The sequence below is a fragment of the Erigeron canadensis genome, chromosome 1 (assembly GCF_010389155.1).
Source record: "Erigeron canadensis isolate Cc75 chromosome 1, C_canadensis_v1, whole genome shotgun sequence".
Lineage (NCBI taxonomy): Eukaryota > Viridiplantae > Streptophyta > Magnoliopsida > Asterales > Asteraceae > Erigeron > Erigeron canadensis.
In genome coordinates, this window is record NC_057761.1 from 50,416,530 (window position 1) to 50,441,255 (window position 24,726).

At 33.4% G+C, this 24,726-nt stretch overlaps 4 protein-coding genes across 5 annotated transcripts; 3 read left to right on the top strand and 1 right to left on the bottom strand.

The window, feature by feature from the left end:
- Window positions 1-1,798: 1,798 nt before the first annotated feature.
- LOC122594261 (PKS-NRPS hybrid synthetase cheA-like) lies at window positions 1,799-2,953 on the bottom strand. The gene is made up of 3 exons (XM_043766739.1): window positions 2,430-2,953; window positions 1,959-2,344; window positions 1,799-1,825 (listed from the first exon to the last, which is right to left on the bottom strand). Exons 1-3 carry the CDS (start codon window positions 2,821-2,823, stop codon window positions 1,799-1,801), a joined length of 807 nt encoding a protein of 268 aa, XP_043622674.1. The 5' UTR covers window positions 2,824-2,953.
- Window positions 2,954-16,100: 13,147 nt separating this feature from the next.
- LOC122603152 (protein transport protein SEC13 homolog A-like) lies at window positions 16,101-18,471 on the top strand. Its single transcript, XM_043775782.1, has 2 exons — window positions 16,101-16,208; window positions 17,430-18,471. Exon 2 carries the CDS (start codon window positions 17,452-17,454, stop codon window positions 18,346-18,348), a length of 897 nt encoding a protein of 298 aa, XP_043631717.1. The 5' UTR covers window positions 16,101-16,208; window positions 17,430-17,451; the 3' UTR covers window positions 18,349-18,471.
- Window positions 18,472-18,842: 371 nt separating this feature from the next.
- LOC122586084 lies at window positions 18,843-21,050 on the top strand. Of its 2 annotated transcripts, XM_043758191.1 has the most exons (6): window positions 18,843-19,187; window positions 19,253-19,370; window positions 19,794-19,875; window positions 19,956-20,007; window positions 20,647-20,701; window positions 20,803-21,050. In XM_043758191.1, the coding sequence occupies exons 1-6, from the start codon at window positions 18,882-18,884 to the stop codon at window positions 20,988-20,990; spliced, it is 801 nt and encodes a 266-aa protein (XP_043614126.1). In that variant the 5' UTR covers window positions 18,843-18,881; the 3' UTR covers window positions 20,991-21,050. The 2 variants fall into 2 exon arrangements, with proteins under 2 accessions (XP_043614126.1, XP_043614127.1); XM_043758192.1 differs by lacking the exon at window positions 20,647-20,701 and having other exon boundaries at window positions 20,803-20,931.
- Window positions 21,051-22,872: 1,822 nt separating this feature from the next.
- On the top strand, window positions 22,873-23,511 carry LOC122594282 (protein SPIRAL1-like 5). Its single transcript, XM_043766758.1, has 3 exons — window positions 22,873-22,900; window positions 23,027-23,343; window positions 23,437-23,511. Exons 1-3 carry the CDS (start codon window positions 22,873-22,875, stop codon window positions 23,509-23,511), a joined length of 420 nt encoding a protein of 139 aa, XP_043622693.1.
- The last annotated feature ends 1,215 nt before the right edge of the window (window positions 23,512-24,726 follow it).

The following is a 24,726-nucleotide window of genomic DNA, read 5'->3' on the forward strand; positions in this document are numbered from 1 at the left end:
TATGGACTTTTTTATTATTTGTGTACTTTTTGTTTATAATGATGCTGGACTATCCGGTTTGCAAAAATTTAACACCCCAAATTTCGTAGTATTAATATATTATTATAAGAAATATACCAAGTAAAAACATGATAAAGTTATGAAGTAACACCCCAAGTTTCCTTTAATAAAAAAAAAAGGAGAAAAAAATGGGTAAAACAAAAAACAAATAACTTTATTACAATCCTAATCAGATGAGTCCACTGTTCCCATATAGATGGGAGGAGGTTTAGTTGCATCTATATATCTATTGTAGGCTAACTGGCGGTGTCCGTACAAATCTTTCCATTTGCTCACGGGAGGCCTTACACGATCCTGTACCCAATATGCGATCTCCGGGGCCATCGGGTAGTCACCTTCCAACTGCACCATGATATAGTGACCGTGACCCTGTACTAATGCTATTGATATGGGCTCTGTCCTAGGCATCTCATCAGGACCATAGGTAAATGGGAACGAAGTCCAACTGGCGGCAGTAGATAAACAGTTAATTACTATACCCATCCTGTTGGACAACAACATAGTCCCCATAGTCATGTGCATCCAGTAGGCAGTTGGTCTAAACACCCCTACATAAGACCGCGATAACCCCTCAAAAAAGCTCGCTTCAACCTATCCCCATCTTGTTAGTTCATCGTAGAATTGTTTGTTATTTTCATACTCGGCCAACATATGTAGTCGGATCCACTCGTAACCTTCGTTTTCATCGTATCTCAATGCAACAGCAAGTGCCCTGAATCCACAGTTGCCATCACCCCTGACATTAATAATCCCCTTGACGTATGGTCTAAATACATTCGGTATGTCGTCAAGGTAACCCTTTATACCCGTCGTCTGCAGTGGGCTAGTGTTAGGTGGTGGTACTGGTAGAGCAGCCAATTGCTGCTCAGCTGATATGGGAGATATTGGTGATGGTGCTGGTTCTGCTGGCATCGGAGGTGATGGTGCTGGTGGCATCGAAGGTTGTGTGGGCGTATTGAAAAAATCAAAGTACGATGATGGTGCAGCTGGCATCGTAGTGCTAGGACCTGCAGTAAAATAAGTATCGGCACTGAAGAACTGATCCATTAAGCCTGTTGGTGCTGTTGGTGGCACAGGATAGTACGCGGGTTCGGCTGCGCCGAACAACTGATCTAAGAATGGGGTTTCGGTTGTAGGCTCATTACTCGGCCCTGCTGTTGAATATTGTGACGATCGGATCAAGTCATCAATATATCCACGGGTGTCCTCCCGTAATTCGGTGTCAGGCTCCGCGAAACGTGACTGCGTGGGCACATGCTCACTGTGTCTCGCCGGATGAAAGTCTCTGTAGCATGAGCCTGAGTCTGGTGCGGTATCCGGATATTTAGGTGTGGTCACGTGCACGGACCTTGACTTTTTCAACTTTGGTGGTGGTGGCATCGGAGGTGATACGTTCAAGTCTGGCATCTGCAATGAATGAATGAATAATTAAGTTAGATGATAGTATTTAACAAGTAATAATTTGCTAGACTATAATAATATACCTTTTTCTTTGACCCAACAGGTCTACCACGTGTTTTCTTTTGGACCTCTGGATCCTTGATTTTGGACCGACCCGGATAGATGAGGTCCTTTATTTTGGACATCAAGCTTTTCCTTTGTTTTATGGGTTGTCGTTCCAAGACAGCAGTAACCTCGCCACAAAAGGCCTCAACAGGCTCGTCATCATCCGAGTCTTTCTTCACATTTCCAGGCAGGCAGGTGGACTGGGTTATATCGAGCCTGCACCAAAATGCATCTATCTCATATTCTTGTACACGCCTTCCTGCAGGAATAAAAATATTACATTAAGTATTTTTAAGTAAAATGGACCATTTGTATCTGAATGAACTGTACTTACGTTCCTGCATGTATGTTAGAAGTCGACAACTACATGGCAAGCCACAACTAGCCCATACCGTACACCCGCACTTTGACACGTCCCCTTTTACTGTATTTTTCAATCGATCAATTTCGTCAACCATAATTTGCAAGGCTACATGGGAGGCTTTACCGAGCAAATCCTTTAAACAGGGATAGTTGTGTTTATTTTGATTGTACTGCCTGCAATGTTCCAGTGACCCCTTTATTTCGGTGTATTGCCCGCTGACAACAGAGTTAACACATTCAACGATTCTGTGGAACGTAAGCCGCTTTTGATGCATAACTGACTTCAGCAAAGAATGCTCGCTTTCAACCCTGTTGGTAGTGTAGTTACGATAGTTGCGGTGTTGGTCGACCCAACATGACACAAATAACTCCTTGTACGAGGCAAGCCACTGTATTTGTAGATACTTATAAAGATCTGCAGGAAAATAAAAAGTGATTTAGCTACATGGTTACATCGTAAGCGTTATCATAAAAACAGTATGGGGACGGGATGTATATACTTGGTTTATCTGCCAAGAATACTTTTAGCCGCTGCTCATTCTCTGCGTATTCTTTAACCGTGATTGAGTTTACGAGTTGATCCCACCGGTGTCTAAACAAACCATAATCTTTTTTTGACCTAAACGATGGGTTGGCATGTAACTCAATATTCCTCCAAATGTGTATTCTACACAGTATCAGCTTCGTTTCCGGCATCACATCCTTAACCGCTTTCATGAGGGCCAGATCCCGATCAGTGAGTGCCACACGCACGACGAGGCCTTCTTCGAGCGTCGACCTCAAGCACTGTAACACCCATGTGTATGTCGCATGTTGCTCATTTTCAATAAGTGCGTGCGCAATGCTGAATGTCTTGCCAGTTGGAGTGACACCCACAATCTCAACAAGCGGCATGTTGTAAACGTTGGTTTTATACGTGGCGTCTATTTCAATGATCCAAGGAAATGCACGCCATATGTCAAGTGATGTAGGATGTACGAAAAAGAGATTGGTCAAACATCCGGTTTTGCTATCCGTCGTGTACTGATACGTGTATTGATGGTCAGATAGTAATTGGAGCACGATCTGCAACGGGTAAACAACCAAAGTATAAGGAATTCGTATTTTTTTAAAAAAATAAACATATAGTTATATGATCCACATGCAGGTATGTTTCTTATTTCACCTGCATTCGAGTTTCCCCTCGTTGTTGGGCGTGCTTTAGCCGGTGTTGCCGCAGGTAGTTAGAAATGTCTTGTGAACGGGTCAAGATACCGGGAAATGCATCCTTCAATTGGTCCCTTATGCTATTTGGCCCTAAACCTAGCAACGCCTTTTCGTCCACAAATTCTTTTTGAACATCGGTTAGTCGTCTTGCGTACGCAATACCTTCCAAATTACAAGCTGATGGATGGTTATGTCGGTGATCTATAACTTCAACCCACCAACTATGGTCCTTTGTCAGACGGCCTACCAATTTGAATGGACAGTCAATTTTGGTACTCCCTTTGGGTGCCCCGGTTGACCGCTTATCTTTTTTTCCACCACGGTTGCAAATAAGGACCACCTTTTTAACTTCTCCGCCTTTTGTGACATTTGATCTTCGTGTTACTAACACATAACCAAGCTCCTTTGCCGTTCTTTGAGCCCAGTCTACCAAATCTATGTGTGTGTCAAACACCTGAAATATTTTATACACTTTTTTTTAATACACTTTTTATGCACTTTTTTATAATACATTTTTTTTAATACACTATTTTATATACTTTTTATAATCCACTTTCTTATACACTTTTTTATAATACACTTTTTATACACTTTTTTATAATACACTTTTTTGTACACCTTTTTTTTAACAATCTTTTAATAGCTTTTGTTAATCTACATTTTTACGTACATTTTTTAATATGTTTTTATAAACAATTTTTATCCGTAGTTTTAATAATTAGTTTTCTTACATACTTTTATAGCAATATTTTATACACTTTTTCTTAATACACTTTTTATGCACTTTTTTATAATACATTTTTTTTTAATACACTATTTTATATACTTTTTTATAATCCACTTTCTTATACACTTTTTTATAATACACTTTTTATACACTTTTTATAATACACTTTTTTGTACACCTTTTTTTTAACAATCTTTTAATAGCTTTTGTTAATCTACATTTTTACGTACATTTTTTAATATGTTTTTATAAACAATTTTTTATCCGTAGTTTTAATAATTAGTTTTCTTACATACTTTTATAGCAATATTTTATACACTTTTTCTTAATACACTTTTTATGCACTTTTTTATAATACATTTTTTTTAATACACTATTTTATATACTTTTTATAATCCACTTTCTTATACACTTTTTTATAATACACTTTTTATACACTTTTTTATAATACACTTTTTTGTACACTTTTTTTTAACAATCTTTTAATAGCTTTTGTTAATCTACATTTTTACGTACATTTTTTAATATGTTTTTATAAACAATTTTTATCCGTAGTTTTAATAATTAGTTTTCTTACATACTTTTATAGCAACAAATCTAATGAATAATAACAAAATACAATTACTCACAAAATAACAACACAAAAAATGAAAAGGTTGGATTATATACATACCTCCTTGGTATAAAAAACATCGTGATCGTAATCAAATTCATCACGGACATCTGGGGATTCAAATTCGTCATCGGGCTCTTCGTACACAAACTCTTCATTTACATCTTCCGGCGCATTTGGATTTAAAAAAATTTCCTCCAAGCAATCCATCTAAAATAATAAAAACACTTAACAGTAATAAATGAAAACGAATAAATCAAAATGAATGAATATAAAACCAATCGAATATCAAAACGATTGAATATCAAAATGGAAATGTTGCTCCAAGAATGAATATGAAACGAGATGTTATAAAGGATGAATCGTCACGGGGAAACAGTAATAAATGAAAACGAATAAATCAAAATGAATGAATATAAAACCAATCGAATATCAAAACGATTGAATATCAAAATGGAAATGTTGCTCCAAGAATGAATATGAAACGAGATGTTATAAAGGATGAATCGTCACGGGAAACAGCAACATTACTGTACGATTCGTACCCACCCACCCTTTTGGAGCGACTGTCGCTCCTAAAGGGTGGGTGGCTACGAATCGTACAGTAATGTTGTCGTATGCTGTCGCCCGTTGTCGTATCCTACTACCCCTTTAGGAGCGACTGTCGCTCCAAAAGGGGTGGTCGGGTTACATGAGGGGTGGTCGGCCTACACGTCCCCTTTATTTATTTTTTAATATGCAAGTATGTTCGACATACATTACAAGAACATAGTCCTTGCTAAATGTCTGGTTAAATTAGAAAATCAACTGGACCCATTATTTTTGTCTTTTAGCGAGATTTAGAGAGGAAATGGTGTCCTTGCTATACAATTTTCTTGCTAAATTTCATTATTCTTGTAGTGCAACAAAATTATTGTTAATAATAGGAAAGCTTTCAATAGTGGCAACAACACATTCGACTTTAGGAAAACGATTGTGGTTACTTTTGGTTACTTTGTATGTGTAGTTTTGACTATATGGGTCGCTAATTCATGGCATACACGTATTTCATTTCGAATGAATCTATTCTGAGCATCTTCCTTGATACTTTGGTAGTCAAGCGTTGTATGGATGGGATTTCCCAATGATACACCTATTCTCCTAGTTAAGTTGTGCCAATTGTCCAAAAATAGCCGTTCATAAAATTTAAAAAAATAAATAAAAAATTGTCCAAAAATCTTTTTTTGAAAGGCAGTAGTATATATTAACAATAAACAAAGTGCTAGCAAGATGCTAGAAAGATGCAAAGGTGCAGACTATACATATAAGATAGGAGCTAGCTACACTTACAATCCTTACACCTGACCATAACCACCATTTGACCTGATCTAAAACACCATAAATGACCGGATCTTAACTGCGAGGGAACTAAAATGGATGGAAAAAAACCTGAGGTAACCCAGGAAAAAATCCCCGAGACTAGGGGCCGAGCCACCGATTTTTACCCTAGCTCGTTTTTGGTAATTCCCCATACAGACCCGGTCGACCATGATACCCCAATGAAAACTATGATCCAAAAATTATACACCAGCAATAAAACAAGCAGACCAGAAGATGAGCTGAGAAACATTACACGCCAAGAACGATATACAAACACCATTGAGCTACAAGAATATATAGATCAGGAGATGCACAAGGTCAATGAGTGCACCACATTTATAACTTGAAATCGCACCAGTCTTCCCATGTTAAGTCTTGAGGCTTAGCTCGATTTTTAATCCACAAAAAACTCTGGCTTTTAACCTCTTCATTTAGCCGCTGACTTGATGGATTAATATCCTTAAAGCATGTCTCGTTCCTTGCTATCCACAGGCACCAACAAGCCGTAAGAATAATCGCATGAATGATTTGGAATTTACCATTATTTTCCTTATCGAAAAGAGTCAGGAGGTCACGGACTGAAAAAGCAAATATGGGAGGAATTTTGCACCATGAGCTAATAAAACACCACAACATGTTAGCAAATTCACAAGATATTAAAAGATGCTCGGTGGACTCTTGAAACTGGTTACATAAAGAACAAAGGGTAGAGGTAACCTGAATGTTTCGTTTTACCAACCCAATTTTTGTAGGAATTCGATCCATCTCTGCCCTCCAGGCAAATAAGTGGACTTTACCAGGAACCCATTTACTCCATTTGAAATGAAATTCTTTTGCCTATATCGTGGAATTTTAAGGATATTTCTTGCAGAGGCAACACTAAAAATTCCAGAACTGTTTCCCTTCCAGACCCAACGACCATTCTCTTTTGTCATGATATCAGAAATATCTAAGTTGTAATCTAAAAAAATCTTTCGGTACCTTACTAATATTCAATCATGTACTCGAGAGTCCCTTTTTGGAGGGGATCAGTGAGGTATTGGTTTTACTCTTGTGAATTGCTTTGATGGCTTGACTCCAGATGACATTAGTTTCTTGATGAAAATGCCACCACCATTTTAAGAGCAAACTAATATTAAGATGCTTAAGTGAGCCAAGTCCTAATCCACCTTCATCCTTAGGTGCTGTAACTTTTGACCAGCACACCCAACTAATTTTGGATGAGCTTTCTGAGCTTCCCCATAAGAACCGTCTTCTGATCTTCTCAAGTTCTTCAATGACTTTTGAAAAGGCTTTAAACAATGAGAAGTAATAAACAGGTAGACTATCGAGAACATATTTTATGAGAACAACTCTCCCAGCTAGAGAAAGTCGATTTGCTTTCCAAGATGACAAACGATACTTAAAAGTATCAATAACTTCAGACCAATTATTGCATCTGTTCATGTCCGCGCCCATTTTAAGTCCAAGGTATTCAAAGGGAAGTTGGCCCACTCTACACCCAATCTGATTAGCAATGGTGCTAACAGTATTATGGTCTACATTAAGACTGAAAAATCTGATTAGCAATGGTGCTAACAGTATTATGGTCTACATTAAGACCGAAAATGTTGCTTTTGGTGGTATTCATTTCAAGACCCGACACTAGAGAGAAGCACCTCATTATCCTAGTGATGTTTAAAGCATTCAAGGAAGACCACTCTCCTAAAACAATAAGATCATCTGTAAAAGGAAGTGATCCCTACACAACTTATTTTTGTCATACACAACAAATATATGCATTATACGATTGTAATGTACAACTGTATAATGCACACAATATTGTATATGGGAAGTGATCCATACACAACTTATTTTTACCATACACAACAAATATATGCATTATACGGTTGTACTGTACAACTGTATAATGCACACAGTATTGTATATGGCTAAAAATTGTTGTGTAGGGATCATTTCCAGACCCGGTCTTGGGCAAGTGCGAAAGGCTCAATTGAGCAGGGCACCAAAAAGTAAGGGGCACCAAATTTTGTATACAATACGTCACTTAGTCACTCTATATATTGATATATTAAATTAATTTTGCTGCTAAAGATATATCTATAGGCAAAAGATGTTATTGTTATCTTATATATTAAAGTCCACTAGTCCATCAATATCTTAGTCCATCAATATCTTATGAATTATATTATTGTTTTATTATTATACCATACATAATAATCCCATCCTATATTTTTTGACGTTAATATATGCAGATAGTCGCAAAGAGTAAATACGCAAACTGGAAGTGTTCATTGTTCAAACATATATATTGATTTATATACTTTGATTAATTTTTTTATGTGAGACTTAAACAACTTATGGTATTAGTTATCAAAACTTAAATTTGATGCATTTAAAAATAATTTAGAAAACTTTGCTATAGTTACTTTATATTTTCGAACGACATTATTGTTATGGTTGTTTTGATACCTTTTTATATATACTTACTATACTTCAGTCGTTAATGACAAATTTTAACGTTTAATGGGCATCATTAATATATTATCGAGCTGGACACCCAAAATTCATGGCACGGGCCTGATCATTTCCCACATGAAATGAGTGATGATGGGGCCCTCATTTGGAAGTCGGATACCCCTTAAAATTCCCAAAGAAGCAGCTTTAGAAAAGACTTGTTTCAATACCACTTTTAAGTCCCAGTCTTACCTTGGTCGCAACAACTTCCGCTTTGCCCCACATAGCACGACTTTGTTTTTGGCACCATTAATTTCGCCCAAACACACTAGATTATAGAGTTCGTAAAATGTGCAGTGCTTATAGTGATAGATACGGTCTCGATCCCTTAGTTTATCCAATGTCATACTCATACATAATGCATCTGGTAAGATCATTCACCTAAGAAATAGGAATTATGATATGTCTAGTTAATTTCATACATAACTGATTATTTAACTAGCTAGCTTAAGATTGTTCACCGATCGAGAAAAGAAGATCGAGATATGACTAGCAACGCATATTTTAAGTTGTCAACCAATTAAAGCCAGTTCCAACAATAATAATTTGATCTAGACTAAATACGTACTATTGTATATGAGCTAGTCAAGTAACTAGCTAGTTGAAGTATAAGCAAATGTCAAAACACGTACGTTTGATCGAGTTAACGCGTAAATTAATTATTGTTTAAATATGGCTGCATGTAGCACAAGTAAAAAAAAATCATTTCTTACATATGCTTGCAGTCACGTCCAGTGACAAATCCAGAGATTTGTAATTCAGAGATTTGTGTGAGGGTGGGGCAAACAAAAAAAATTACTAGAACATCAAGAGAGCTATAACAACTGCGAAATAAGGTCCAAATAACTGCAATAACAACAATAATAACAGCCGCTAAAGGACAAAATAACAACACGAAACCAAAACAGCTGCGAAAAAGCTCCCAAACAATTGCAAAACAAGATAATAAATAGCTCTTAGACAACACTAATATGAATGCAAAACAAAAGGAAAAATGAAAAGCAAGAAACCTGACAAAAAACCTGCATAAACAAATAAACATGCATATTGATAGTTTTCCATGTTTCCTAAAAAAAAAAGTATAACTAATCCACAATTTATTAATAATTCACAAATTACACATTACATTACTATTTATGTGTAACTCTTAATAACAAACTTCATAGCAAATTGTCATATCATCCAACAATTTAAATAGTTATGCCATTATAAAAAAAATAATAACAAATTAATTGTTTCATAATTTAATTACCTTTCTATTGAATGTTCGTAATAGTGAAGAAGTGGATTGAGAAATTGCCTTATAGCATGTGAATTGAAAAGAAGTGTTAATTGGATTGATTTAAAAAATAAAAACAAATAAATGGAAAATGAAAAAAAAAACAAAAAAAACTCCAGTTTACTTATTTTTTTAGTTGTGGTTTAATAGTAAAATTAACAAAAATAGTTGGGCTCTTTTCTATTTGAGAGTGGGCCTGTGACCCCCCTAATAAAACTTTGAATCCGCCACTGGTCACGTCAACAACTTTTATATATTGACAAAGAGAATCAATAATTCATAACCATTAATCAGAAATCTGAATATAGACATTTTACCTGCAGGAATAAATCAATGAATGACAAAATTTACTTGTATATTTGCTTAAATACAAATTCTGAAATTCCTAGTACCACTGTACTACAATACAATTGCTTTGTTAAAAACAACTTAATGCAGTAACATGATCTTCTATTTTTATGGTTTATTATATAATTTTTTATTTTTATAAATTATCTTTTTATTTATTATGATAAATATGAATTGATTTGTTTCTTATTTTAGAGGTGAATTATTATCTGAGCTTATAAGAATATTGACATTTTGTCAAGAAAACCTTTATGGTTTTGGCCTTTGATTTAATCTATTAGCATTGAGCCATTTGATTGCGTGTGAAACTGCATCAGTTGGTATCTGAGCCAGGTTAATACAAATGGCTTTGCGTGATGAGAACCACTTTTTTACTCGCCGAATCGCTGAACAAGGCAGCGATAAAATCGTGTTCTATTCACAAGATCGCAAGATCCACGAAACTGACCCAAAAGATGTCATCTGGGATGATATCATTGGGAAAGAGGAGCATCCTGAAGACGGAGATGGTTACAAGTTTCAAGAAACCGACTCAAAGGCTTTCATCCGGGATGAGAACTTCGAGAAGGAGGAGTATCTTGGGAATTGTAACACCCTCTATCAATCACCTCCCGTGTTTGATGAGTACGAAGATGAAGAATAGTATTTTTGGTTAGATGGTGGTGTTGGTGAACTTGCTGCCAAGTTATTTTATGGGTGCTTAAAAAACGATAATGTTAACGTAGAAGTAAAGAAATTAGATCTATATGAAGATCAAGAGAAAATCCCATCCAACAATTTTGGGTCACGATCAATAATCATGAGGGTTTCCCCGGCTCAAAGTTTTCTACTTCAACATTATCTGCAATCATCTAGTGATAAATTATCTATCTTCAAAAACAATAATTTATGTGTGAATGCATTCAAGGTAATGAAGACAACCAAATATAGTAGAATTCTGAAGAGGTCAATCCATTTGTTTAATGGTGAAAAACTGAAAAATTGAAAATAGATTTCAATTTCAAAAAAAGAATACAGATAATGGAGGATTAAATATGACATTTGAATCCTTAATTTTTTAGTACGCCAAATACCAATCTTGCAAAGTGGAGCCTAGCTTGACTACATGTTGGTTCCATTTGATCCCGATGGTTTTAACGGGAATACAAAACTCGAGGATGAGTTTTTTCCGAAGAGGGAGAGAATAATGCAGTAGCGTGATCTTCTATTTTTATGGTTTATTAAATAATCTTTATTCTTATAAGTTATCTTTTTATTTATTATGATAAATATGAATTGATTTGTTTCCTATATTAGAGGTGAATTATTATTTGAGTTTATAAAAATATTAACATTTTGTCAAAAAAATTTTTATGGTTTTCGTCTTTGATTTAATCTATTAGCATTGGACCATTTGATTGCGTATGAAACTGCATCATAGCTCATAGCATAAAATTTGCAGTGGACATGTGACATAAAATGATAAAATTGGTGAAAGTAAAATAAATTAATAAAAAAATAACGGTTTCAAAATACAATCAACCATACAAGGCAACGTCTTCATAGCCTTTCAACAGCTCAAAATTAAGAAAAACAACATACCACGCACCTATATTTGCTATATTATCACTTCACTTATGAGCCATCATCTTCAAGATTTAACCATGGGCTCAGGACCAGACAGTTGTGCCCAAGATATGTTGTAACAATATATGAACGGTATTGTCCTTAATTTATAACTTGTTTGATTTGTAATGTGTGATTAAAATTGCGGAAAGTATCGGTCTCTTTGCAAAAAAGATCGAAATTGTTTAGCAAGCCAAACAATAAAGAAGAAACAGTAGAAGAGAGTAATTAAGAACATTTTACATTATTAAACCATGTGAGTAATTATTAATAGTGAATATATATTTATGATGATGTCTCACAAAGTGTATGCAATATCCAGATTAAAATCGTGATATTTAATTCGATTCTCTTGATGGTGCTTAAGATTTTGATGTTAGGGTCCGAAATGGTTTTTTTTGTGAAAATTATTTGTTGATATTTACGGGGACAAGAAACTTGAATATATACGGGGAAAAAAAAGTTTACAAAAATATATGCGAGTTTTATAATGTTTTTCTTGGAATCATATTTTAAATTCTTAAAGCTCGAGGTACCGTATTAAGACCGTACGTATACTTTTATGAGAGACAATTATAAATAAATTATTATCTTTTTAATAAATTACACTTTTTATAGAAAACTATTTTTTTTAATCATCTAAGTTAGATTTTTAACATGTGATATATTTCGATCTCTTTGGCTCTTTTACATTAATTCGAGTAACTAGCTAACATTCATACTTCTTTCCTAGACTTCTTTTGTCTCATTATGGGAATGTGGATAGGCGCTGGATTTTTCTGTTCGAAGCTACCCATTGGTAGGCTCTCGCACTCAAAGAAAAACACTACTGAAAAGGGTTTAACCCCTTTAGAGCAAGGCTTTTCTGGCTTTACTGACTTAGCTGAATAATCCTCTAGCAACTCTTGGTCAAGCTGTTTTCATCTACTTACCATCAGATAGTATAAAAGTTTACAATCTATCTATATATTTATTAAAACCGTAGTTAACCGAATGTTTCTAGACCATCTTCAATTCAAAACTAGCTTATAAAATTGCCACATAGGAAAAATCCTATGTGGCATCTCCATATTAATCTGAATTTTTATTAAATAAAAAACTATTTAAAATTACAAAATCCCTTATTAGATTCAATATTTTTAGGGAAAGATAATACCAAATCCTACAATATAAATTAAATCTTGAAAATATATATCAAATCTCATTTTAACAATCTATTCGACTTCTTCCCATTCAAGAATCCGTCCATCACGTTCCATACTTTAAATTCAATTGCTTAGCTTTATAAGAAAAAAAAAATGAAAAAAGAGATAAATCATTTGCTTCTAAATTGATTTTTTCTTTAAGTTTTCTCTTTTTTTTTAGTCATATATACGTATTTCCAATTTTTGACTTTTCTTAATATATAAATATTGGTATGAAAAGTCTTTCTTGATAATGAGTTATTTCACTCTAATTTTTTGTTTATAATTTAAAATTAGTTTCTTTGTTGCATAACGTATGTGGGTTATTGGAGGTTGATTATGTATTCCATTGATCGGTCCTCATGGTAAGTAGTTTAGAAATTGTTTATGTGCCATTGATCAACCTATCGGTCCTCTTTGGTTTATTTTACAGATCACTTACACATTATTAATATGTATGTATAGTAGTTTTATTTGTATTATAAGGAGATGGGTTGTAATATTTATGCTTAATTAAGGGCCTGATCATATTTTATTCTACTTTGATCGGTTATATCTAATTTTGTTGTCAGATGTATCTGAATGGTTGTATAAGATTTGGTTGTGTTAGGTTGAGGTTTGCTTTGCCATGCTAACACATTACGAGATATCTTCATATGAGCAAATTCCTAATTCATTTTTAATATATTAGCAAGTTCTCTAATTAAATATTTATTTTTTAATATCTTAGATTCATGTATAAAGGTAAAAGAAATTCTAAAACAAATAACATATTATACTAAATAAATTGAATAATTATCTATTAACGTCTAATTTTCACAAAAAACATTGAGTAATCATTTAAAATTAACGCGCATCGTGCGGGTAAAATACCTAGTAATATATAAACGATTTCTTTTTTTTTTTTTAACATTACACGGATACTATGGTAACGTGGATTTTCTAGTCAAATTACTAACTTTTAGTTAAATTGGGAGATTATTTAATTAAAAAAGATAGCATAATCATCGTTGTAGCTATCTCATACTCATTAAATGTCCAATTTTGACTTGTCAAGTCTTCTGCTTTAAACTTTGACCCGAAAAATATATATCTGTATTATATAACACTTCATATAAAATATATGGATAGATTGAGTTTTCAATGTACTTTTCATTGATATAACTTTCATCAACTATTATATAACACGATAAAAGATATTTATGGTCAAAGTTGCAAGCAGAAGACTTGACAAGTCAAAATTGGAAAATTAATATTGGACGGAATAAGAGAATGGGAGGTAATGTACCACAAGCTTTAATATATCTACCACTATTATGCATTACTGACTTGTACAGTTAGTTATAAAACTTAGGGGTGAGTACGGTTCGGTTTGGTTCGGTTTTTGACTAAAACCGAAACCGAATCGTTATAATTCGGTTTTTGAAAATTAAAACCATTGGGTTTCGGTTTTTTCGGTTTCGGTTTTTTGGTTTTGGTCTATTTCGGTTCGGTTTTTCGGTTTTAATCGGTTTTTAACCACTTGTGGTTTGGATCAAATTGAGCTTCAAAAGTTTATAAGTTTATACCATATAATTACACCTTAATTAATTTCAACAAGTTTCAAAACATTATTAGTAACAATAACACAACAATAATGACAACAAATCCATAAAAGTGAGTTGTACAAACTTCAAACAAATTTTATATATAACTATTTATATCTTTTACGCGTTGTTTAATTATACAATTATTAAAACAAATTAATTTTGTTGTGTATTTTTACTTAAAACATATAAATGATATTATTATATACACCTAAAAATGCAAATATAATAACATATTTATCAAAAATTAATAATAAAATGATATAAATATAGAATAAAGTAAAAATATATATTTTTGGTTCGGTTCAGTTTTTATGATTCGGTTTTTCATTAGAAACCAAAACCAAACCACAACTTTCGGTTTTTAGAAAACCAAAACCAATGGTTTTTGGTTTTTTCGGTTCGGTTTTTATGGTTTTTTCGGTTTTCGGTTTGGTTTTTGCTCACCCCTAATAAAATTTTTACAATGTGATAGATGAATCAAAAACTGTGGTACATTCATCATTTCCTTAAAAAAATAGTTTCACTGTTTAAAAAGAAAAATTGTTGTGAATTATGGCCGTTAAGAATTGGGCCAGGAATCAATTAGCTAATGGGGTATTCATATGGCCATATGGGTATGCAAAATGGGCCGACAGATTTCCCACCATATAGCTGCGGTCCTGTGAATACTCAGGTCTTGTGTTACGGTAAAAGACTCACAACTCGATATATAGATCTAAAATGTACGTGTATTAGTTCAAATTAGCACGGTTTCATACTATCATGTAATGTTGTGGCAGTGATAGCGATAGGTGGTGATAATGGCGACTATTGGTGATGGTGGTGCTCGAGTAATATAAGATGTAAATGTAATTGATGTAAAGAAAGTATCTAAAATCTTTTATATTATAAAAGTTTAGGGTGCAAATTAACAAGATAAAAGAAGTAAGTAAGTAAGTAAGTAACTGCTCAGTATCGCCTTCCGCGGGTTTTGAGCCTCAATACCTCGACGGTGTATGGGGGAGGTTAAGATGTAGGCAGACCTTACCTCTACCTAAGTAGAGAGACTGCTTCCAGTTTCTACCTAAATAGTAGAAAAAGCCCTCCAACCTTTGCATGGGATGAGGATCGAACCCATAACCTCTGTCTCCAGAGGCAAGGGTATTTACCACTGATTCAACCATGCTGCTAAATTAACAAGATAAAAGCTTAGGTGTAAATTAATTCATTTAAACAAATTGAGTAACTTTTATGAATTTTTATTAATGTTCGTTAATGAAAATTGAGTTATTTTTAATATCTCATTTTTCTTAATTGTATACAAAAAGGGAAGGAATTAGCTATCTTATAAGAGACAATAATGGATATATTTAATAAATCCAAAAATTGATATATGAGTCTCATTCTTTTACTCTTCATATATTTTTCAAACTTTTTATTTTGTGTTAAAGCTCGAATTGTCATATTGTCTCAACTAATGATTTTTTTTTTGATATAATTTATTTTGATAGATTTTTGTTTTTTAATTTATACGGTTTAATATTTTCTCCAATTTTAAGTCATTATAAGTTTATAAGTATAAAGATAAACTAGGGTAAATAATTCTATGAAGGATAAATAAAAGAAATGATAAGCATATCTTTATTTTTAATTAATTTATAAAATATATTTATCATTTGTTGTGATAAAAATATCATTTTAGTTAAAAAAAAAAAAAAAAAAAACATGGTTGCTTAACATACTCAATAAAGGTTAATATTTTTAGTTCTTCTTTAATCAGATCACAAACATAGCTGAAGGAGGCCGGTTTAGGCGATACAAGTATACAACCCGGATCCAAATAACCAATTCACATCTGCAACTGATTCGAAAGGTACTCTTTCTCCTCCTCCATCTTTTTTTTCTTTTTATTATTTATCTATCTATATATCTATATCTATATCTATCATCAGATCGATCTGTATCGATCAATCAATCCTTATAATTATGTTATACGTTCAGATCTATGTCTGTATCTTGAAAATCCTTCATCATAAAATCGTGTCTATATATCTATATTATTTATATATAAATGAATATACATACTTTTATGAATGTGCAATTAGTTGATGTTTATCAAATTGTGTGATTTTATTTGCAAAATTCTATTATGTACAACCTTGTATTCATGTCGTGCAACAACTTCCTTTTTTTTTGGTCTATTTAGGAAAATTAAGAATTGAGATGATATAGAGACTTTATATTTTCGATCATATCCTCTCTTTCGTGCCGTTAAATATTATTACGCCGTCTTTGTTGAATTTGGATATTAGGTAGTTCCAGCTGATTTAGGATTTAGGGGAAATCACTGGTCAAGTTGGTATTTTGTTTAAGCATTTACAGAGAAAAGTTTCAAAGTATATTAAACTTTTTAGATGGCTTTATAACAGAAGAACGAAGGTGTTAAGATATCATTGCCTTTATGTGTTTCTCATTTATGTAGTGTTAGGGCTTACGAGTAACGAAGGTATTATTCTGTGTCGCGTTTGATTGAGTAAAAATGTAGATGGGTTGCGTACATTGTGATTGGAGAATAGAGCTAGACAAGACAAGTGAGTAGTATTTTTTGTCAAATCTATATTACACTTAATATGTAAATTACTAGGTCTAGTATCAAATTTCAAGTGTAGCTTGCGGGGATACATACGTCGTTGATATGCGATTGACACTTCCCCAGTTTGAAGTAGGTTTTGATTATTTCACGAATACCAAAACAATCCAAATAAAGCATGATATAAGTACCTTTACTTGGTATGCTTTTTCGGAGATATAGTTTAGTTTTGAACGAAGTTTTAATATCTACGAAAGTTGAAGTTTTCACAAATTAATATACATTGTATTCTATTGAGGATGACATACTTCACTGAAGTAATGGAATCTTCGTTTTTCAGTTTATTCATAATGCTTGGTTTATTGTATGTAATTGCCTGCATATTCAACGATATATAACATGGTGTGGTTACAATATGAGTATTGAACCTATTGTTCTATCAAACTTTACCATTATTTGAATTAAAAAAATCTCTTTTTTAAAGCTGAACTTTTGGAACTGCAGGATTAACAAGGTGGTAGACATTATGCCTGGTCAAAAGATTGAAATAAGTCACGAAGGTATCATCCATGATGTCAGCATGGATTACTATGGAAAGCGTGTGGCATCTGCCTCCTCTGATGCCACTGTTAAGATAAGCAGTGTAGGCTCACAACACCTTGCCACTTTGACTGGTCATAATGGGCCTGTTTGGCAGGCTGCTTGGGCCCATCCTAAGTTCGGGTCACTTCTTGCATCGTGTTCATACGATGGCACTGTGATTATTTGGAAAGAAGGGAATTCAAACAATTGGACACCGGTTCATACCTTCAATGACCATAAGTCATCGGTAAACTCAATTGCATGGGCACCTCACGAGCTTGGTCTTGTCTTGGCTTGTGGGTCTTCTGACGGGAATATCTCGGTTCACACTGCCAGGTCAGATGGTGGGTGGGACACCACAAAGATATACCAAGCTCACCCTGTAGGAGTCACCTCGATTACATGGGCCCCTTCAATGGAGCCAGGCTCGTTAATCGGTTCTGGTGAGTTTGACCCGGTTCAGAAACTGGCTTCTGGTGGTAATGATAACACTGTGAAAATTTGGAAGTTCTCTAATGGAGAATGGAAATTAGACTGCGCTTCAGCCCTTAAAATGCACACTGATATGGTGCGGGATGTGGCTTGGGCTCCAAGTCTGGGCCTTCCAAAGTCCACGATTGCAAGTGGGTCACAGGATGGTACAGTTGTGATATGGACTCTGGGAAAAGAAGGCGGCGAATGGAAGGGTAAGGTGTTAAATGACTACAAGGCCCCTGTTTGGAGGGTCTCTTGGTCTCTTACTGGAAACTTGTTGGCTGTCGCTTCTGGGGACAATAATGTCACTTTATGGAAAGAAGCTGCTGATGGAGAATGGCAAGAAGTGACCACTCCCACCGAATAATTTTATTTTTATGTTTTCCTTTCCAGGACATACATAATTTTGAGTCTTTTCGTTTGTTAACTTTTATGACTGGTGCTGTTTTGAATTTGCAAAATGATTTATGTGATTACTTTTTTTATTCAATGTTAGAAGATACATAAATGATGATAATATGCTCCATGTTTAGTTATTTCAGTAATTTAAAGTTGCCTTCGAAGGTGTGGTGCTAGTGTCCAATACCTTTTGTTATTCTTTTAATACTGCATTTGAATACAAGTCAGCAATATATGTAGGAATTGTATATGTGGTTAGTGTATGTGAAATTTGTTTATCAGGTCTTTTTAATCAAGAATAAACGTTGCAATTATTGCAAAGATGTGTTGAGAACCAAAGTATTGGTTCTTTGATTATTGCCCAAGGAACACACAATGTGGTTCTTCGCTTTCGATCCAAATAAGCTTTCATCAATAAACAAATTCAACCATCCCAATCTCATCAACATACATAGACATACATATCGTTTGCTAACAACGTTGAGTTAACACTTTTACCCAATGGGCACCAGAACACCATTTTCACCCCTTGGTGTTTTCCTTTCAACATCATCTTACAAACACGAAGCTAATAAGTGCAAAATGCAGCTGCGTCTAAAAACACACAGTGACAACTTATGTTACAGGATCAAAACCATGTCATCATTCAAGGATTCAATCTTTGCATGTGATCCTACACCATCAAGTACGATCAAAGAATTCTTCAACTGCATTAACGAAAAAAATGTAAAGCAACTTGAAAACTACATATCGAGTGATTGCTTCTTTGAAGACCTCTCCTTTCCAAAACCGTTCAAGGGCAAAAAGGTAATGCTTTTTCAAAACGATTAATTTGTTAGTGTATTAAGACAATAATTGAAACTATTTTGCAGGAGGTTGTACATTTTCTTGATCAACTAATCACAGGAATGGGTCCAAACATCCAGTTTCATGTTGGTCATATCTATGAAGGCAACGATAATCTTACAGCTGGAGTAAATTGGCACCTTGGTATGTCTGCCAACCAGAAACTGAAGAATCAGACTCTGTTATGTTTATTTTTATTAGTCGTAGAGCGGTAAAATACATAGGTTATTTGGTTGTGGGTAACGGGTCAGATTGTGTTGTGCTCTACCAGGTTGAGCACTTGAGACTCACCTTTTATAGATAACTCTTATGTCAAACAGGTTTAAATTTCATTTATATTTAGTTCAGATAATCTATTGTTGGAATGAAGTAATTTAGGAGATCTTATGTATTCAAAGTGCATTTCGGGCTAATTTCAACCCATTTTGTACATTTGACCTCTTTCCCCTTCAGCTAATATTTTGTTTGACCCGTTAGAGATAAATTGTAACCAGCCATCTATAAGTAAATTACTCAAAGATTGCTATTTCCGATTAATTTGAAAGTTGTGTTACTTGTGTACGACAGAATGGAAAAACAAGCAGGTGCCCTTTACAAGAGGATGCAGTCTCTACACATTAACACAAGAAGGCGAAAGACTAATAATAAGGTACGAATTGCTAGACTCATGCATAATATGCGCAATTAAGCGCAACTTAACAATACCATAGAATGATAAATCGCATGCAGGAATGCACAAGTTTTCGTTGAGTCACCAATCAAACCTGGAGATTTGTTCCTGGTATGTACCTATGCGTTAGTCTAAACACAATTATATACTCCAATAGTCCTAATACCCGTACAATGTATGGTAGCTATATAGATTGTATCATAGATAAATTCGAATATGCCTTATACATGATTCGTGAGTATAAAATAAATTGTTGTTAAAGTAAATCGATGATCGAAACTAAATTATAATAAACAATAATGATAAATATAATATATGTAGTTACAATTTTGGATTTACCTTAAATTTTTAGAACCACGTCAAAATCGGAACTTGTAAGCATAGGGTATGATGACAAATAGTCTTGTGATTTCGGATCGTAAACTCAATTTTTTGAAGTCTCCATGTTAATAACTTATTATAATTAATATAAGTAGTAGGATTGAAGAATTGAGAAAGAAAAAGAGACAATATATTAATGGGAAAACGATTAATCAAATAAGGTTATAATGTCTTTTGTATTAATAAACTAAGAGTTAGAGTTTAAATCTAATAAGGAAATTGAATTTATATACAACCAAAAAATCTAATTTAAATAAATAAATTAAAAAGACACGTGTCGATAAAAATTACGCTACGTGTCATTTCAAGAATATGTCAATCCTGTTTTAATTTATTGGTAAATTTGAATTGTGGATTACGATTGTGTAGATCCTCTTAAAGATTGTGACTTCATTATTTGATGCTTTCCCAGAGGCTACCGAATGTATGTTTATATAGTCACCCTCATTAAATACTCTTTGTATATAATTGATTTTTTAGCGATTGTCAATATCAAATGTTAAAACTTGACTGTTTTCATTTCAGGGTTCTTTCGGAGTCAAAATGTCATAGTGCAAGTATTGTTAAAGGTTTATAGCATACTTCTGGTCCCATTCATAAGCCCGATACTGTCTTTCTATGTGAATCTCTGGAATTTTATTGTGCGATATGTGTCCATAGCATTAAAGATATTAGAATTGTCTTCGAGATTATTTACAGAACGAAAAGACTAGAATTCCCTTCTGATTAACTTGTTTGTCATTATGTTTAATTATAATGGATTAATGGTGGTCTAAGACGTATGCTTTAGTCTTCTAGATGGTTGGTTAAGTGTTTTCTTTGGTGTAATTATGGCTAGATTAGTAAGATGCAACCAATAAAGTCTTAATTAGTTTATTAATAACCTTGGCCTACAAGTTTCCCTCCCACACGACCATAACTTTCAATTTCAAACATGACAACCAATTTATTGATGGACCGAATATAATATACATAAATACTAGCAAGTTGTTCGCATAATGTGGCAGGGTCATGGTAGAAACCGTGATGGCGGTGGTGAGATGATGGAGGTGATGACGAGATGTGAATTTGGTTTGTGGTTTAGAGATTAGAGTTTGTTTATTGAAAGAATATTGCAAAAATTCTAAGAGAAAAAAAATAATAATTATGTATTATAAAGGTAAATAATATTTAAAAGATGATTTATTGCGAGTAAAAGTTATATAGTAGGTTAAATGTGCTGTACAGTATAAAATAATATGAATACAGATGGTTTTTTTTATCTGAAAATCATGAGTTTTAATTAATCTTTATGTCAATATATTAATAATCTTTCTCACTTTTCTATTCTCAATATCTTTTTTAATACAATCAAACAAAAGAAGTTTTTACTTTTTTTTCTCTCCCTTCTATCATATCAAACACTCCTTAAGTCTCTAAACACTTTTGAGTGAAACCAAGTAATTAATTTAAAACTTGTTAAATTTAAAGTCTCTTTCTGCTGATTGAACCCCATTAATCAATCGCTTTCCCATAACTTTTTTCGTTAAAAGAAAATGTGTATAGCGGATATGCACTCATATAGTCTTTGTTTAATTCCCCCAAAATGTAGTTTACAAATTACAACTTATACGAATGATAATTAAGTTTGAACTAAAGTGTAACTTTCAAATTCTTTTCTTCTGGAATATTTGTAATGACTTATTGCAGGGAAATGTAATAAATTTCTCTCAAATTATCATTGCATAATAAACGTTACAACTTATTATTTACTGTAACAAAATTTTACTGGGAAATTACTGAAAAGATGTTCCTGAAAAGCATTTATAACACTTTCAGATCAAATATATTTGATGGTTCGCCCCAAATAAATTGATATGATACAATTTGGAGAATCGAAGAACAAAAGTGTGTGCGTTTTAGAGAGGATTTCGAACCAGAGAGAGACCAACATACAGGGAATATGCATATGCCGTTTTAGGGCTTGGAAACTGCCTTTAGGCAGTTTTTAATACAGCTCGACCCCAGCCAGGGCCTGCCGCCCCTTGGACCCTGCTACCAGGGGCACTTCCCCTGGACTCCCATTAATTAGGGGCTTCGCCCCTAAAATCATAATAAACGTGCACACCCCGCACCACCAGAATTACAAGATATCTATTATGATTTATATTAACACAATTACACTAAAATATCCAACAAATTTCAATCATTACCATCTAAGTTATACTAACCGATGTTTATAAATGTATTCTGCAATAGCTACATTAACTCCTACGTGAAAGACATGCTCTAAATATTCATGGAAAAGCTTATTAGTGCAAAACATACATATTTGATATTTCTGGATATCATTACACAATATACATCGGGCGTCCCCTTAATCTGGTACATAGGATACCCACTAGCTATGAACTTTATAAATAAAGTGATCGATGCTACTCATGTTCATACATATATGTAGTGCTATAACTAGAGGCGGGTAGTGAGTCCTTCTCATACATTCCTCGATCATATCATATGCTATAAGTTAATTGAAGCAAAATATATACTTTATTTATAAAAGCAAAACATAAGCTTAGGGTTTGGTTTGTGTTTTCTTGGCAGCGCACTCGAATCATGAGTAAAAGGAGAAGCTCTGGATCCGGCAGAGGACAAAGTTCTCTAGGCTATCTGTTTGGTACTACTTCTTCTAATGATGATGAGGTAGATGACCAACAAGATCACTCCAAGATGATGAGATCACCTGCACCAGTTTCTAATTCCGGTGGAGGTCAAACTTCTTTAGGATACTTGTTTGGTTCCAATGCTGCATTATTATTAAGCCAAGAAATAACTAGCAACCATCATAATGATGAATTAGTTAAAGTATCTTCTTCACCAACTACATTATTACCACCCTATGGCACCCATGACGACGACGACATGGTGGAGATGAACACAACACCTTCTCATCCATTGATCAAGAAAGATGACAGCTACCACAACGGCCGCCCCTCGCCCAAGAGTAGTAGTAATACTAATTGTGTAGTATACCATAAAGTTGATGGCAATAAAAGTAGTTCATCGTCAGGAGGTTTTCTCATCACTGTAAGCCCATCTTTCAACCTTAATTAATTAAGGCTTTTAATTAAACAAGCTAGATCATAAGTTACTTTCTTTTTTCTCGTGATGTAATTTTAGGGGCGTCCGTCGACTAGAGTTACGTCAGCTCCTGGCGGAAACTCATCCATTGGATACTTGTTTGGAGATAAGTAGTGATCCATCAATCAATTAATTGCAGCATGTTTTGAGTCTTTCATTTCGACAGCTTTTTCATCATCTAGCTAGGGACATGTTTGTGAGTGCTCGATCGTATTTAATTTGTTATCTTGTTTGCATATCATGTGTGAAATTAATAAATTAAAACTAATAATATATGTATGTTTGATTAATTACCAATGTGTGTGTATATATATATAGCATCTGATTTGGTTTACTTCATTGGTTGGTCTTTCATGCAAATGTAACAACTACATGTAGAAGAAATAACCAATAAACTCGGCTGATATTTGCATTAACATTATAATTGGCTTCAATAAGCAATGAATTATATATATACACGTACGTAATAACATCATTAATATCCTTTTTTTTCCCCTACTACATGATATATTTGTGGCAGCCGGCCTTGATCAGTTATATATAGTACTCCTGATTAATTATGTATTCATTCAAATAGAATTATGTAAAACCGAATGAAAGAAATTAGTACTACAAGTAAAAGAAATTAGTACTACAAGTTAATTTTGTAAGTAAGTTCTTATCGATCGGATACTAAGACTCGTTGTGTAGCTAGTATATAAGAATGGAGATATATAGTTCTATAACAAAAGCATTTCAATGATGCAAATACTATAGAAATTAGGATTACAAAAGTTTTGAACGGAAACTACTGTGTGACGACCTTCTAAAACTGGGTTTCGATTTTATTTTATTTTGTTAATCTTTATATATAATAAAGAATGATTGTTTTTTAAACTATTTTTAGAAACAATTATGATGTGGCATGTCTACAAATTTTTTTAAAATGTTTTTTAATTATTTTATTTATGATGTCATATCTAATTAGCAAAATTTTAAAGATAAATAGCCAATTAAATATTTTCAAAATGTTTTATTTTATTTATAATGTTTACAAATTTATTCTTTTATTAGAAAACAAAATAAATACTTTTTTATATAATATCATAAATGTCTTTTTATGTTTTATTAATGCAATAGGTAGTAATATATATAATTATTGTGTTAATCAATTTAATATCTTCAAGCCGAGTTATTATATATCAATAACAAAAATTATATACATTTTTTTAGTTTTTTATTGCTTTTAAAATTTTATTAAAAATGTCCGGGTTGAAGCCGGACTGATTAACTAATATATATATATATATATATATATAGCACCTTTCTTCCTTTATCCTTGTTGACTGA

Coding starts and splice junctions, on each gene's coding strand:
- LOC122594282 (XM_043766758.1), top strand. CDS start 22,873: ATGAGTAAAAGGAGAAGCTCTGGATCCG. Junction 22,901..23,026: donor AAGGAGAAGCTCTGGATCCG/GCAGAGGACAAA, acceptor ATTCCGGTGGAG/GTCAAACTTCTTTAGGATAC. Junction 23,344..23,436: donor CAGGAGGTTTTCTCATCACT/GTAAGCCCATCT, acceptor ATGTAATTTTAG/GGGCGTCCGTCGACTAGAGT.
- LOC122586084 (XM_043758191.1), top strand. CDS start 18,882: ATGGGCACCAGAACACCATTTTCACCCCTTGGTGTTTTCCTTTCAACA. Junction 19,371..19,793: donor TGGAGTAAATTGGCACCTTG/GTATGTCTGCCA, acceptor TGTGTACGACAG/AATGGAAAAACAAGCAGGTG. Junction 19,876..19,955: donor GGCGAAAGACTAATAATAAG/GTACGAATTGCT, acceptor AATCGCATGCAG/GAATGCACAAGTTTTCGTTG.
- LOC122603152 (XM_043775782.1), top strand. CDS start 17,452: ATGCCTGGTCAAAAGATTGAAATAAGTCACGAAGGTATCATCCATGAT.
- LOC122594261 (XM_043766739.1), bottom strand. CDS start 2,823: ATGCCGCTTGTTGAGATTGTGGGTGTCACTCCAACTGGCAAGACATTC. Junction 2,345..2,429: donor ATTCTTGGCAGATAAACCAA/GTATATACATCC, acceptor ATTTTCCTGCAG/ATCTTTATAAGTATCTACAA. Junction 1,826..1,958: donor TGTCAAAGTGCGGGTGTACG/GTATGGGCTAGT, acceptor TTATTCCTGCAG/GAAGGCGTGTACAAGAATAT.